This window comes from Pteronotus mesoamericanus, unplaced genomic scaffold (assembly GCF_021234165.1).
Source record: "Pteronotus mesoamericanus isolate MK-2021 breed Mesoamerican mustached bat unplaced genomic scaffold, CSHL_Meso_final scaffold_167, whole genome shotgun sequence".
Taxonomy (NCBI): Eukaryota; Metazoa; Chordata; class Mammalia; order Chiroptera; family Mormoopidae; genus Pteronotus; species Pteronotus mesoamericanus.
Window position 1 is genome coordinate 37,879,432 of NW_026555308.1, and position 15,615 is coordinate 37,895,046.

The 15,615-nt window shown below is 42.9% G+C and overlaps 1 protein-coding gene across 2 annotated transcripts in view; it reads left to right on the forward strand.

Moving 5' to 3' along the window:
• MCC (MCC regulator of WNT signaling pathway) overlaps positions 1-15,615 on the forward strand; it is a 405,074-nt gene that overhangs the window by 137,356 nt on the left and 252,103 nt on the right. The window contains exon 1 of one of the 2 annotated variants that reach the window (XM_054589957.1): positions 2,117-2,614. The exons of the other annotated variant lie outside the window; for it this stretch is intronic. Within the exon in view, the coding sequence (XP_054445932.1) occupies positions 2,558-2,614 (57 nt within the window). The 5' untranslated portion in view covers positions 2,117-2,557. Of the gene's footprint in view, positions 1-2,116; positions 2,615-15,615 lie in introns of those variants that run through there. 2 annotated transcript variants of the gene reach the window in all.

The following is a 15,615-nucleotide window of genomic DNA, read 5'->3' on the forward strand; positions in this document are numbered from 1 at the left end:
ATAAGTTTAACACTGCCAATTTCCCCCCCACTTTTGGAACATATTTCTTTTGGTTGAATACCGGATTAAGTAATTTGCTTGGTTTCAGGGGCCATCTAGTATGAAAAATATGTTTCTTTAAACGTCTCAACTACTTTCTTTAAAAAGGTGTTTTTAAAAATACTCAGCACTAGTCTATTTGAATTTGTGTTAGTTATTCATGGATATGCTACAAACCGACTGTAATGTCTAAAACCACAGCTCTGATTCCTGTTATTTCTGTGCTCAAAAACATTTAGTGGCTCTCCGTTGTCTGTCAGACTTCCCATTTCTTTAGTCTCATCCTCAAAACTGTCCATGATCTGGCTTCAACTCACCCCTCTAATCCACGTTCTATTCCGGCATGGAATGTCCCCACACGTGCTTTCCCCGTTCCAGTCTCCACTACACTTTCTCTCACAATAGTCCCACTGCCTGGCATACTTGTCCTTACTCCCTGTTTCTCCTGGGTTCAGCCACTCTTCAGAGATCATCTCACATACTGCCTCTCCTAAGATTCCTTTTACAGAATCTTCTTCTCCAATCCAGCCCAGCCAAAATCCTATTTCCTCTTTCAGACTGCAGTAGATCTTCATTTGTACTGGTTTTACAGCTAGTGTCATTTTCTATCTAGAAATTTTTTTTAATTTATGTTTTAAGAGACTCTAAACACCATATTGGCAAGGTTAGTGCTTGAGTCTTCTTTATGTTTTTATATTCTTCACCACATCCATCTTCAAAGACACAGTCAGTTCTCAATAGGCTTCAATGAATAAATAAGTAAAATATGTGGCTTCCCAACCTCTCCCCGTGCAGAAGAGTTTCTCCCAATGTGCTCTAGTCTGGCACTGCCCCAGAAGGTAGGTCCCAAGGCTCCAAAAACAAGCAGCAAACTCTCCTTCATCCCAGTAGTACCTCCATCAGACAATGAATGAGCCCAACAAGAAGGCAGATGAGAAAGAAGGTATATGCAAATATCAAACTCTTTGCCCCCTTCTTAAAGAGCAAAATAAACATCCTATTTGATTTTAAAAAAATACTTTCAAAATTTACAATACAATGGCTTTTTCATAGAAGCCTTCAGGAAATGCCAAGGTCTGTCATTGGGGGTGGAGACAGTTTGTTCCCATTGTGTAGAAAGAGACTGATGAGGAGTCATAAGCAATCCCACAGAGCTACTGTTTTAAAGGATCAGACATGTTTCAGTGCACCTCAAGTTCAGTGAGATTTTAACCTTTACGGAGGGAAAATCGGCATCCCCCACCCCCGGCCGCCAATGTTTTTAACTCAAGGCTGAAGGAAGGCTGATTCCAGGAGTCCACAGGGTATAACAGCCCCTTAAATCTTTTCTGATTCATACTCCAAGCCCCAGAGATACAAATCTAGTTCTGCTCGGATGAGCAGTGAGATTTTAAAAGGTCTGGGGGTTGAAGAGGATGGGAAATGTAATATTTTTAAGGGCCATGTGGGGATTGAGGACGATAGGATACTCGAGCTTGTCTTACATCTTTCAAGGGATAGGGCATCTTAATCTTTATTATAGACATGCAGAAAATGTATTCTGCCTCCAGCGACAGAAAGGGAGTTTGACAGTGAATTTACACCCTCAGTGTTGACTTTAGACTGATCAGGGAAAATAGCCGCCCTACACTCTTGTAAAATCTTAATGTACCATGAGAAGTGCACAGCCGTGGCCTGATGTACAGTGTTCAGATTTGTCCTGACGTTATTGAATCGTGGAGAGTGGCTTCCAGGAGGGAATTGTTTTTGTTTCTAATTTTTCTGCACAATTACTCAGGTGGCTATTCCTCTGTCCTCTCCCTTCTGGACTTGAGTCCTGTAATCACTAACGTGGAGAGCTCTCCGCGCTTGGTCTCCTCTGCTCTGCCTCCTACGGCTTTTTTCCCCCTTTTCTCTTTCTAGCCCCGCCTCCTCCGCGCACCCCGTAGCCAGCAGCTAGACAGCTGTGTTCAATCAGAAACCACTTACAACTCCAGACGATTCAAAAGGGAAACTTCGGCGTGAAGTGCAGCCCCGCTCGGGCTCTCTCTAGCTTTTTTTCCTTCCCAGGAACCGGAGGAGCGGATCTCTCTCGCCCAGCCGCCCGGGTTTCTTCGGGAGCTCGACGAAGCCCTCTAGGGCGTGGGATCCTGTTGGGAGGTGCCCTCCAACCTGGTCATGGGGGTTGGCGAGGCTTCGTAGGAGCGGTGAGGCGGCGCGGAGGGTGGCACTGCTCCGGGACCCGGCGGTGGGCGCGCGGGCGGGTCCTCGCGCCGGCTCGGCCGCTGCTGCAGCTGCGAGCGCGCCACGCCACCCAGCCTCCTGCAGCAATGGCTCGTCGGTGAAACGCGAGCTGGCTCTGTTCCTTTTAGGAGTACTAGCATCCTTCGTTGGGGCTTCACCACTGTCCTGGGTGAAAATGGCTGTGTAGACTAAAATGTGCCAGGAGCGACCAAGCAGTGGATATCGAGCCTGTTAAGTCTAACTCACAAGCTCCGAGACCTGGAGGAGGAGGAGCTCGGCTCTGAAAAGTGCAGTCATGAATTCTGGAGTTGCCATGAAATACGGAAACGACTCCTCGGCCGAGCTGAGTGAGGTAAGAAACAGCTGAGGTTGGGAGCTCTGGTTTCAGAGGCATTTGTTTTTCGACAACCCCCCCCCCCACTCGCTCCCAAACTACCCCAGCCCTACACCCACCCGCCTCGCACTCACATTCTGGAGGCAGCGCAATTAAAGATTAATAGATTTTCTGGATCTTGTTTTAACTTGTAGTGTTACTCAGGAAATGACCTGAACTGGCTTGATATTTCTGTCTGAAACGAGTGGCTTAAAAAAGATACAAGCTCTCTCACCACGCCACCGAGGCGTTTTACTCTCCGCTGTCTGGGTCCCCTGTCCCTTCCCACTCATTTCCCCCAATTTATGTACAACATTTCCTTTTCGTATTCGCAAAATATATGGGGATCCCAGCTGAGCTTAAGCCGGTGGTAACTAATTTGGTGGGGCTGAGGAACTCATTGGATTATTAAATCTAGCACTTGGCTCCCACGTGCGATGCGTTTGGTTAAATTCAGGCAAGGTGGTCTCGGCGGCGGCGATGAATGACTCGCGCTGGGGAGGGGCCGGGGGGTGGAGGAAGCACGGCAAAGCCACTTAGAACTTTATTTCCTGCCCGGGACTGAACTCCTGAGTCTTTGAGGCAAGCACATTTGCAATTCCTGGCTCTCACTGTAACATATTCACTTGAGTGTTTGAGACCTGCTTTGAAATTAAAGGCTACTTCAAACGGTATGCAAACATGTGAACGGTAAGATGCTCAAAGCCACCTTTTTGATGACTTTAGGGATGCCTGGGGCAAACCCCCTGCCCCCAAGGCTTTGAAAACCTGAAAAGTAGTGATGGAAGCCTACAGAAGCGGGTGCTCAGAGAGGAGAAAGGCTGAGTGAGATTGGTGTCTACAGACTTTCCTGGTTTACTCTTAGCACCGTCACTGATCCCTTTCTGGGAGCAAAAGTAAATAGTCTGTGCTTCGTGAGTATAGCTGAAGAAAGGAAAGGGGAAGAAAAGGAGACCCTTATAAAAACAGCCGGAAGGCAGATAGAGGTGATGTCAGATTACTCACCGTGAAGGGAAAATGAAAGGATGGAGTCCTCACGGGGGTTACGGGGCTGATGATGGGGAAGGCGGGAGAGTGGAGCCGGGAAACCAACCGAGTAGGTCTACAGCTGGTATCCAGCAGGGAATGCAGTTGGCCCCAGCCTGGTGCTCTCATGATATTACTGGTGTGCAGTGCCTGCTGGGGTTTGAAATAGCATTTTGAGGTGTTGGCCGAATGAGGTAGAGGTATTTCCTATTCCCGGTGCTTTTGCCTTGTGATGTAGAAGATGGGAGATAACAGAGAGTAGGGCTCTACTGAAAAACGGGACTTGGGGGGAACGGCCAGAAGACCTAAGTGATTTTTGCCCATTTTAAATGCAGGGAGAGGTTTCAGATCAGAAGAGAACCCAGGACTCTGCTCCATTACTAACACTATTGAAGGAGAAGCCTTTTTGAATTGTCTACTAAGGTCATTTAAAAATAAAAAACTTAAGGCATAAATCTTGCGGAGAGTCTTGGCGAGGGCCCTTCACATTGTTTATTTCTATCTGGCAGCTTTCACACTTCCACCTGAATTGTGCTGTTCAGTTACCTCTGTTTAAAAATGAATCACTGATTTAAGGACAAATGTGGCTAGAAGGCTGAATGGAGAGAGAGGAAACCTGGATTGACTTTAATAGTATTGGCACGGTCGGGGAGTACATTAGATTAACTGAGTTGTCTATAAAACACGGGTAGGGGGTAAAACTCTCCATCCCGTGCCTCGTGTGCCCTGTTTATCCACTCCTTAGAGCAATAATATTTCAGCATTACAGGATGTAGTTTTGTCCCTAAGGAAATAAACAAGTTTCTGCCCCAACCATGTCCTTTACCAAATACTCTCCTTTTTCTCAGTGTTTGCATATTCATTTCTCACCACCTTTAGAGCCTTCTTTTTAGGCTCAGTGATTCAGTTACCCCTCCATCCCCCCAATCCGAGCTTCCCTGCAGACTGAGTAGTTGCAACAGACTGTAACGGTAGTTATTTTTAGCTTTTGTATGTAGTCTAAATTACGGTATGCATAAAGAGAATTTGTAAGGCAAAGGGAGATGTCGGGGGGAGGGTCATACCTTGTGGACCCTGAATCTTAGTTCAATTTATCATGGGCAGTAGTCATTGCTTGTTCTATAATATCTGTAGATCAGTATTCATATGGAGCCACGGATCCAATACACTTCATTTGTATCTCCCACTTTAGGCCTTTGGTTTTAAGGAGAGTTTCTTCTTTTCACTGTAAGTTCTCTCTTAAACACTGGTTTTGCCTTAACATCTTGGAGAGCAAAGGTGTCACCCTCTTTTGATGGTTGGTTCCTCCTCCTCACCTGGAAGCAGAGCTAATAAAACCCCTCAGGGGCCTCTTTAATGCCATGTCTCTGATGGGCCAGGAGACTCGACACCACCTGGAGGTCACCCTGGGGTCAGATTCAGCCTGATGTTCACCAGGCATTTCAGGGGCAGGAAAAACTCTAAAAAGGCCCAGCATTATCCTGCGTGTTATAAACAAGAGGCCCCCCTTATTGGCGTTGTGAGCTTGTGAGCTTAGCCTGCCTGCAAGGGTCCTGTAGCCACAGGAGTCACCGACTCTTTGACAATAATGTTGACACTGACTTTATAACATCCTGAACAAGGGGATTTGGCTTGAATCCATTTCTAGTTGTAGTCTGCTGGACCTGTTCGTGAGAGCAGCAGGCTTTGGTCAACAATTCAGGTGTTAAACCTCTGCCTGCCACGCTCTTGGGAGACTTGGTTACAAGAGAGGTAGGAGAGGCTGGGTGTTGGGAATGAGGTATTTTGCATGTGTGAGAACTTGAAGATGGAAAACAGGAAATTCATGAATGTGTTCCTTTTGTGTCTTTAGTTTGAACAATGGCTGTTCAAGATCCTGTGAGATGATTATAAGAGATAATAAAATGCCCTCTGCCTATGGACATTCGAAACATTTTTGTTTATCCTTGACCAGAAATGGCCTATGTCAAGTCTGGACTCTTTAACCACAGCACGCTATTCTTTAGCATTAACAAAGGTAATTCAAAAGGAATATTTAAGAAGCATGAATTGGCCGTTCTTTTTCCCCTTGGCTGTTAGCTGTGCCTATCAAAGACTCAAAGGCTGTTTTTCTTTTTCTAATGGGAGGTTAAGGAAGGACTTCAACAGCAGCCAAATCAAAAGTACTTAGAAAGTTCAGTCTTCCTCCTCCACAGTCAAGAAGCTGAACAGACACACTGTCAGCAGCATTAGACTAAGTTCTCCCAAACCTTGTCAAGGGAAGGCTCTTAAATTTAAATCTTCTTCCTCATCTTCATGGATTTTCGGTTAGCAGTTAATTCTCTTTGTCCTGGTAAAACCTGTGGGACCAGTGCATAGTTTACCCCTGTTTCACAATCACATCTCTTGACTCTTAGAGTAATTCAGACTTTGGGAAGAAGATGTCTTTAAGGCGCATCATCATCAGAGTATGACTTACATTTACTCAGTTTTACAGATTAGCTGTCCACTCAATATGCTTGTCTGGTAGACAGCTATCTATTTGTGTAGTAAAATAAAAATTTACCTTTAAGAGTTTATTCTTTTCTGGCAATAACGAAAACCTCTGGGAGTGAAAAAATATTCTTTCCTGACTCAAAGAACACATTGTTTGAAGCTATTACTTTATATTTTTTGCCTTTTTAAACATTAAACAATGAACAGATGAAATTCTCCCATCACGATTTATTTTGAAACCCTAGTTGCCCTGGAAATTGTATTTCCCTAACTCTCTCCTTATGACATTACTCAAAGCCTCTTTCGTAAAATTACTTCACTCCTGACTGTAAGCTATAGAGGCAACTCCCTGCTTTTACAAATTTACATGCTGGGTAGCTGCTGAAACTCCACATCTTCACTGATACTCTAAGAAGTTGATTTATATGGGAGAAAATTGCTCCCTAGATAGACTATCTTGTATGACTATCTCTAAGTGGCCATCTCACAGATGTCCTTACTGGTCTTCGTCAAGTTACACACTATCAAAGTTGGAAGGGCCTGTGTGATCATCTACTATTCCCATACCCATTTAAACTTCTTCATCCTCCTCTGTCTCTGTAGAATCCACTTCATTGTAATGAGGTGTTTAATGTCTATCTTAGCCACAGACTATAAGCACCGGAAGGGCAGTGTTAAGACCTGTCCAAGTCTGGCACGTAGTAGATGTCCTGGAAATGTTTGAATGAACACCATGCCTCTCCTCTCCCTTTCTCTTTTTATGAATATAGAATTTGAAGAACTGATTTAAGAGGCTTTTTGGCTGTGTGACAAACTGCCCCAAAATTTAGAGACTTAAAACAACAGTCTTACTTGCTAGTGATTTTGCAGTTTAAAGGCTGAACTCAAGGGGTAAGACCTGTGTCTGGGACTACAGCTGGAAGATCCTCTTCCACGCTGGCTCAGTCACACAGCTGGCAAATCAGTGCTGGCTATGGCCTAGGAAATCACCTCAGTTCTCTTGGACAGGGCCTGCCTGTGTGCCTGCTTGGGTTTCTTCTCCCAAACATGGCTGCTGGGTTCCATGGGTTGAGTGTTGTCCCACAAACTGAAAGGTCACCGGTTTGATTCCTGGTCAGGGCACACGCCTGGATTGCTGGCCAGGTCCCCATTTGGGGTGTGCAAGAGGCAAATGATTAGTGTTCTCACAATGATGTTTCTCTTCCCCTCTCCCTAAAAATAAATAAATAAAATCTTTCTTTAAAACCCTATGAAATACGTTCTATTAGGTCCATGTTATAGGTGCAGAAATTGAGGCATAAAGAGGTGAAAAACTTAGAAGATTATACAGACTATAAATGGTGGAATTGGGAGTTGAGCCCAGGTCCACCATTTGCATGGGGTTTCCCTTCATACATTTCTGCAGCTGCTCTCAGCTTTTGATCACATGTTCCTAGGAAAGAGTATTTTAATGGGTTGACCAAAAAGTTGGGTGTTTGTTTTTTTTTTTTTCCCCGTAAGATGGCTCTGGTAGCACTTAGTGGTCTTGAATGTATTCGAATCAATTGTTAGATTGTATTGTGGCAGCTGTCATACTGAAGTGCATTTAAAAAATTGGTGAATTTTTGTGTAGCCATTTTAATATTGAAGATGGAAGAAAATATGCAACATTTTTGGCATATTATGCTTTATTATTTCAAGAAAGGTAAAAACATAACTGGAATTAAAAAAAAAAAATTTGTGTAGTGTATAGACAAGGTTTTGTAACTGAGTTGAACATGCCAAAAGTGGTTTGCAAGATTTCGTGCTGCAGATTTCTCACTTGACGATGCTCCATGGTTGGGTAGACCAGTTGGAGGTGATAGTGATCAAATCAAGACATTGAGAACAGTCAACATTACACATGTGGGAGATATCGAAAATACTTAAAATATCCAAATCAGTAAAAGTAACTGGTAAAAATGAAGAATGTGTCTTTTATTTTACAGAAAAAACTAAATGGATTATTTTGGCCAACCCACTATTTAACAAGCCAATTTGACTTGACTTGTATTGTAATCTCTATTCAATACCCAGATAAATGTTTCTGATAAAAATGAAATGGATATGATTAAAAGGATATGGTCAAGTGGCTGAGGAATTCTAGGCATTCCAGAGCTCTAAAAGCAGATTTGTCAAAAAGAAATGCAGTGATCCTCACTCAAGAGAGCTTTCCCTTCTGTCCCATTTATTACAAGGGAGATGAGGGCACCAAGACCTCCGTCCCTAAGTCTGTGCACTTAGAGGCAGCGGAGGAATTAGTGCTGCGAAGGAGAATAGGCTGCCTCTGTCAAGAATTAGGGTTCCGCCTCCCCTGCAGTTAGGGCTCTGGGCTCCTACCACAGTTGGCTCAGTCACTGTGGGTTGCAGAGTGCTGGGGTTGGTGAAAAAAGCCAGGGAACCCAGGGAGACTGGCAGCTGGGGCTAAATGGCAAGGTAGCAGCTGGAGCCCAGGTCCTGAGGAAGCTTGCAGAACATGGCGTGGAGGCCACACATCAAACCTAGCAGGCAAGGGGAAGCAGATCAAGTGTGGCTGGAACCAGGTGGTAGTCAAAGGCACAAGAAAAAGGAGAAACGTGGTGTGAGAATAGGAGTTTAGTCAAAGACCAGCAGGTGATCAGGAACTAAGAGGGCCACTTAGAAAACCTTGATTCTGAGGAAGCACTTTGTACAGTTGGAAAATTTTAAAATTAATTCCAAGACTCTTTCATATAAAGGAAGTACACTACTTACAGGACGGTGGCTGCCAGATTTGAGGTGCCAGAACTTTAAGTGGGGACACCTGTCAAGGGTAGGGAATGTGATGGTACTCAAGGGTGCTGTTTTAATAGCTGCCTGAAGCCAGTTTACTGAATGCAAGTCACGTGATAGCTTCTTCCAAAGCCAGACTCTTAACTGGAAGGTAAAATCTGCATTTATAGCACAATTAAGAAGTTGAAGAGCAAAGATCGCAGATTTAGTTTTTGATCAAAAGAATCAAATTTCACAAAACCAAGATTACATTTTAAGTAATCTCTAGATTCTGAGAAAGAGGTTTATGTTGGCAAGATTACAGAATCAGGCAAGCCGGCAAAAACTCAGGAAATTGACAGATTATAGTTAGAACATATATTTTTAATTGTTTTTACATCAGCAAGGGGGTGTCATGGCAGAACTAAATTATATGCAGTTATTTTCTTGAGCTCCTCCTAGCTACACCCACATTCCTGGCAGTGGTATCTTGCACTCTTGAAAGAAACAGGAGAGAATGACGAATTATACAGATAAACAGTTCAATTTATAGAGTAAATATTTACTGGGAGCACAGAGCTATCCCCTTTTTCTAGCAAATGTTCCTTTTCTCTTGCTGAACACAAAAAGCATTATCATAAGGGGTGGCTGAGGTTGTAAAGGAATTTATATATGCAGATATTTTGAGATATTTCTTAAACTCAGCAAAGAGATTATACCTTGAGACTTTGTGGGGCAGAGGGAGATCCAGAATCAGCAGCTGTTGATTCTACCGCCATACAAAAAAACTATAGGTTTGGGTTTGTTAACTTTGTAAATGAATGACCAAAGCCTGCTGGGCTGGGAAGATTATGTAGCTAAAGCTACTTCATGTTTTGGTTGGTAGGATATTTTGAGGCAGATATTTTGCATCATAAGGTTTGATCAGTGCTTAGAAGTTATGATGGGACGTATGGGGCCAGAAATGGAAATGCACCTTAAGCCAAAGTCTGCGGTGTTTGATTACCTGAGAACAGAAAGTTTCACAAAGCCCCTGTGTGTGCACACATGTCAGTTAAGGACTACTGCTGGATTGTGAGAAATATCGAAGCAGTTGTCAAGGGAAGAATGCCAACATGGAAAAAGGTTGCCTGGCAATTAGGAAAGCAGTGGAGTCCTCTGGTTGGTTGCAGGGTAAGAGTGGGAGTAACTGCTTGTCCCTGTTTCCTATGGGTTGTATGGACTTGTCCATGGAATATGTGGTACATGTATGAATACTTGCTTCTTCCTTGCCCCTCCCGGCCTCCCAGGTTAGTTGTTCTTTGTTTCATCTGTTTCCAGAACTTGCTGTAATGATCCCCAGCCTCCCTGGGGGACCATGAGATCTTTGAAGGCAGGGACAGAGTAAACCCCATCACTGTATTACCAGCACCTAGTCAATATTTGACATATTAGGGCATCAACAAACTTCAAAGTTACTTGTTTGGACCAAACCCCAGTTGCCATGTTAGTGTGACAGATGGATTGACTACTTTGATATTTTGGTTAAAGAGCATGTTGAGGGAACTTAGTTTGGTCATTATTACTGTAACTTACTCTGTGTTGCCCATTCATTGATTCATTCAACAAATATTGTGTGCCTTCTCCATGCCAGGTGCTGCTCTTAGGCCTGAGGACACAGACGCAAGCAAAACGGATGTAATCAATCTTACATTCTAGAGGGAGACAGATTAGATGCGTGTCCAGTGGTGATTATAGTAGAAAGTAAAACAACAAAAACAAAACACTCCATACGGAATGATGGAGGGAGGGATCAGGGAAGACCTGTGTGCAGGAATCTTTGATTTGAGACCTGAATGAAATGAGGGATACAGACGTACAAAGATGGGGAACGATTGTTTCAGGCAGAGAGAACAGGGCCAAGGTGCAAAGGCCACAGTGTGCTTGATGTGTTTAAGCAAGGAAGCGATGTGGCAGAGAGTGGGAAGAGATGAGGTCTGAGAAAACAGATCTGGCTAGGCCACCTATTACCTCATTGGCTATGGAAGAATCAGGGTTTCTCTGGAGTGTGTTGAACATATACCTGAATTTAAAAAAAAATTCATATACCGTGTGTGTATGTGGCAGGGGCGGAGACAGAGACAGAGACGGGAGGGGGGATGTCAAGAAGAGGTGGAACTAGCAAAGAAAAGGCCAGGAGGTTTTGTCCCAAAAGCCTGTTGAAGTATTTTCGGAATAGACCAAAGTGATCAGTCATAAAATGCTTCCCATTTTGCTCCACTCACTCCCTTAAAGCCGACGCATATTCCCAGACTTTCAAATTATGTCAGTTTTCTCCTATCGGACATGATTGTTATATTCCATAATAATAAACTATAATTATTTTTGGATATCTTCAGTGTATTTTGAGTTTATTTTCCTCTGAAAAGGAATGGTTTAAAGAGCTGAGTGTCATGGACACTGGCCAGGAATGATTTGAAAACTGCCTTTTCTTAGTGGGTGGTTCAGGGTGGATGGATGCCGGTGAGGGAGATCACGGGGGGTCGGGATTCGGAAAACTGGGCTCTGCTTTCCATGGTCACCTGGACCAATTTCTTTCAGTTATTTAAATCACTGACTTTATTTTTACTAACTTTATTATCAGTTGATTAATGTATAACAAGTACAGTTTCAAGGATCCTGAAATACTGGCACCTTTTTCTCTGTTAAAAAGTTCTTTGGCAGTCAGATTATGGCCAGGAAGTTGCCTGGTCAGTGTGAAATTGGACAAAGGGGATGCCTCTGCGGGGGGGTGAGGGTGGGGAGCATTAAGTTTATCTTTGATTTGAGATTTGTCTTATCCAAACCTTTTGTGTGACTGATGAAATTGAGGCCTGAATAGGTCTGGCTCATGGCAGAGTGGGGAATGTAAAGCTCAGATTTTTTTTTTTTTTTTTAACTCCCAGGGATGTGCTTTTCTCTTCCACCTCAACTTGTTCTGTTTCTGTATCATAGGAGTTGCTTTAAAATATGTGTTTTCTAATGTTCTGCAGTTATTTTTAAAGGGGAAAGGCTCATTCTTCAGGAAATCTTGTCTACATACAACATTACTACCAATCACACTATTAACATAATTAGAAGAATTTGTTTTTAGCTCTAACTAGGATCTTTGGGTGTATTATAGTTGTGCGCTCTCAGGGTTTTATGGGCCTCGCAAAAGTAAAAATCCAAAAGGGCAGTTGCTTTCTTTTTGCGGGGGTATAATGAGATGGGCCTACTATTTGGCTGGTTTGCCAGCTGCTATGTGTTGACGGTAAGGGACTGACTTAACCCCCCTCATCCTTTTTTTTAAGCCATGCTAAAATATACACAACGTAAAACTTACTATTTTGACCATTTTTAAGTGCGCAGGTCTGTGGCATTATTAAATACATTCACACTGCGATGCAGCCTTCACTACCATCCGTCCACAGCACTTTCTCATCTTCCCCAGCTGAAACTCTGTGCCCGTTAAACATGAACCTTCCATTCCCCCTCCCCGCCCTGACGCTGGCCACCATTCTGCTTTCTGTCTATGAATTTGACTAATCTAGGGACCTCATGTAAGTGGAATCACACAGTATTTGTCCCGTCGTAATGGGTTTATTTCCCTTAGCGTAGGGTCTTCGGGGTTCATCAATGTTGTAGTGTCAGAATTTCTTTCCTTTTTAAAGCTGAATAATACTCCTCTGTGTGTGTGTGTGTGTGTGCGCGCGCGCGCATGTATATCACATTCTGCTTATCTGTTCATCAGTTGATGAACAGTTGGGTTGCCTCACCTTTTGTATATTGTGAATAACACTGCTATGAACATGGGTGTACAAATTTCTGTTTTGAGTTCTTTCACTTCTTTGGGGTATATACTCAGGTGTGGAATTGCTAGAGCGTATTACAGTTCTGTGTTTAATTTTTTGAGGAATTGCTTCTCTATAACAATCTACACTGTTTTCTATAGCCACTGCACCTTTACATCATTTCCACCAGCAATGCACAAAGGTTCCAATTTCTTCTCATCCCTACTGATACTTATTTTCTGTTTGTTTTGTTTTTTTTAAGTAACAGTCATCCAAATAGGTGTGAAGTGGTATCTCATTATGGTTTCTTTTTTGAATTTCCCTAATGGTTACTAATGTTGAGCATCTTTTCATGCGCTTATGGCCATATTTTCTGCAGAAATGTCATTCAGATCCTTAGCCCCTTTTTTAATTGGGGTGTTGGGGATTTTTTTTGTCGTTTCATAGTAGGAGTACTTCCTTTATAATTTCTGGATATCAGTTTCCCACCTCCTCTTTTCCTCTATTCATGTCTGATTTTCTCAAAAATTGGGGCTTTGCATGACACTCTGTCCTTGGTATTTCCAGATAGAGTAACTGTAAGTGTGAAATGAGGCAAGAGAGCAAACTGCTTTTCCATGAAAAACAGATGGGCTTCACTCAAGCCCAGGGGGCTCCTTCCTCCATGGGGTCCAAGCAGAAGTCTCTTCCGATGCAGCACAGTGCGCATTTCACAGGCTGACACCTAGCAACTTTCCTTACGAACAGACTAGCCGATCTCTTGCAATGTTAGACAGGCACCAACATTAAGAGTTATGTTGATGGCATTTGAAGAGTTACCATATTTTGCCATGTATAATGCACACTTTTTTCCCCAAATTTTTGAGGGGAAAAAATAAGGATGTGCATTATACATGGGTAGTACTAATTCCATAGCTAGATAAATATTTTTAATTATTTTATGTTCATGTGCTAAAAATGTAACTCTGGAAAGCAATACTGATATCTGTATGCAGAATAACACCCCAGAATATGATAATTGGTTTTGTTTCTAAATATAAATAAATAATTGCATTAAAAAATTAAAATGAAAGATTTTTTTCCCCTGAACGTTTGGGCCGAAAACATGGGTGTACATTATAATACATGACAAAATATGGTGCATTTCTTTACCAACATGTTGTGATTTCACCGTATTTAAAGAGGAGTTTTAGGAGAGGGCTTTAGCAAGAGGAGCCTGTGGAGAGAAGCCAGGAAGTCTGAGGCTGGCCTGTTAGATTAGATAACTGTTACTTCATTTCTTGGTGCTGTGAATCTAATCCTGGTTAAACCAAAATCTAATTTATTTTCATGCTTGATTGGGAGCACTTCTGATTAAGTGTTGGAAAGAGAGTAAGCCTCATATAAGACCAGTGTGGGAATGAGATAGTCCAGGGGCTGCTGTGCCCGAGCTGATTATTAACAGGGCATTAATAGTGAGTAGGGGGAAAATAGGTGAGTTGGACGTAAAGCTGTCCCCAGGACAGGAGGAGTTTTTATTTCCAACTTTGAATGGGTGGATTTAAACTCAACTATGGGATGCCCTTTTTCAGGATGCCCTGATATGTGTTCAGTGCTGTCTGGTATGATAAAGTGACTTCCAAGACTGTTTCTCATTTTGGGCATCTGAGCTGCTTATGAAAATGCTGCCTGGACACATGTTGTTCCTGCCAAAGAAAGTGTCTGATGCTCATAAAGCTGCCTTCAAACCCTTTAATTCCCCCAAATGTCAAAAATGGAGCACCCTTCTTATTTGGCATTAAACTGCCCCCAACCAGCAATGATGACATTTTGGGGCAGAATAATATGTCGAATGACTAGGAAAGGTCTCTGTCTTTTCGGCCACCTTCTTTACTGACTTTCCCACAGGGTCTAGTCCTTCATTCTTCACCTCAGTTACTCTGTCTGTAAAACTACATGTAGTAAAGTTGTGGGCTCTGGTATCCCAGCAAGGGGACCTGTGGAAAGTTGCTTTTCTGGGTTGCACATTCCCTATTAGAAAATAGTAATAATAAGAATATTCACCCTAGACAAATGTAGCAAAGACCCATGACATACCTGTGTAGTGCATATCAAAGTGCCTGGTAAATATCATTGGTTAGCTGTTGCTGCTGTGATAATGACAACAACAACAACAATAATAATATTTTGCTACTACAGCGCTCACTTGCTACAGTGAGTGTGCCAAGTAGAAGAGAAGCACTTTATGAACTGAACATTGGTAGCTGTAGTTGTAAGTGGGCACTGAAATACTTTAAAGGAAGTTCTTATGCGGAGACAAATATGTCATGGAGACAGTACCAGGAAGGCTGTGAGTCTCACAGCCTGCTGATGTTTTCTCTCTGGACTTTAATGTCAAAAGCTCATTACCTCGGAAAAGGTTCTTCTAAATATTGATAAGTCTTAGAAAAGAAAATTGGGCATTTCTTTTTAATTTTTGGATTCACAGAGCCAGAATGTTAATGAGCCAACAAGTGGTGATACTAATTTACTTTTAAAGTTTTATTAGTTTTATTTATTATTTTTATTAATTTTGTTCTAATTTTGTCCCAGCTATGTTCTCATCAGGAACTTCTTTTGCCCAGAAACTGACCTTAGGATGAACTGTCCTGGTTGATGGCATAACAGGAGGGAGGGAGGGAGGGAAGGCAGAGCAGGCCCCACCCATGCCCAGAATCAGGACAGAGAAAAGACCATGTTCGTGTGTTGAGTACCTGTTTCTCTCACAGAGATGAGGTTTTATCAGTGATGCACGGCTTTGTGAACTCCCTTACAGGTGCGATCTGTGAATTGGGAGAAAGCTGCCGCAATACCTGGGAGGGTTGCTTGGGAATAGTAGTGATGGGTGGAGGAGGCACTCCAGCCGGAGGCAGAGGGGAGCCGTGGAAAATGCTCCCCACAGCAGGGGAGGCCATCTCTGTT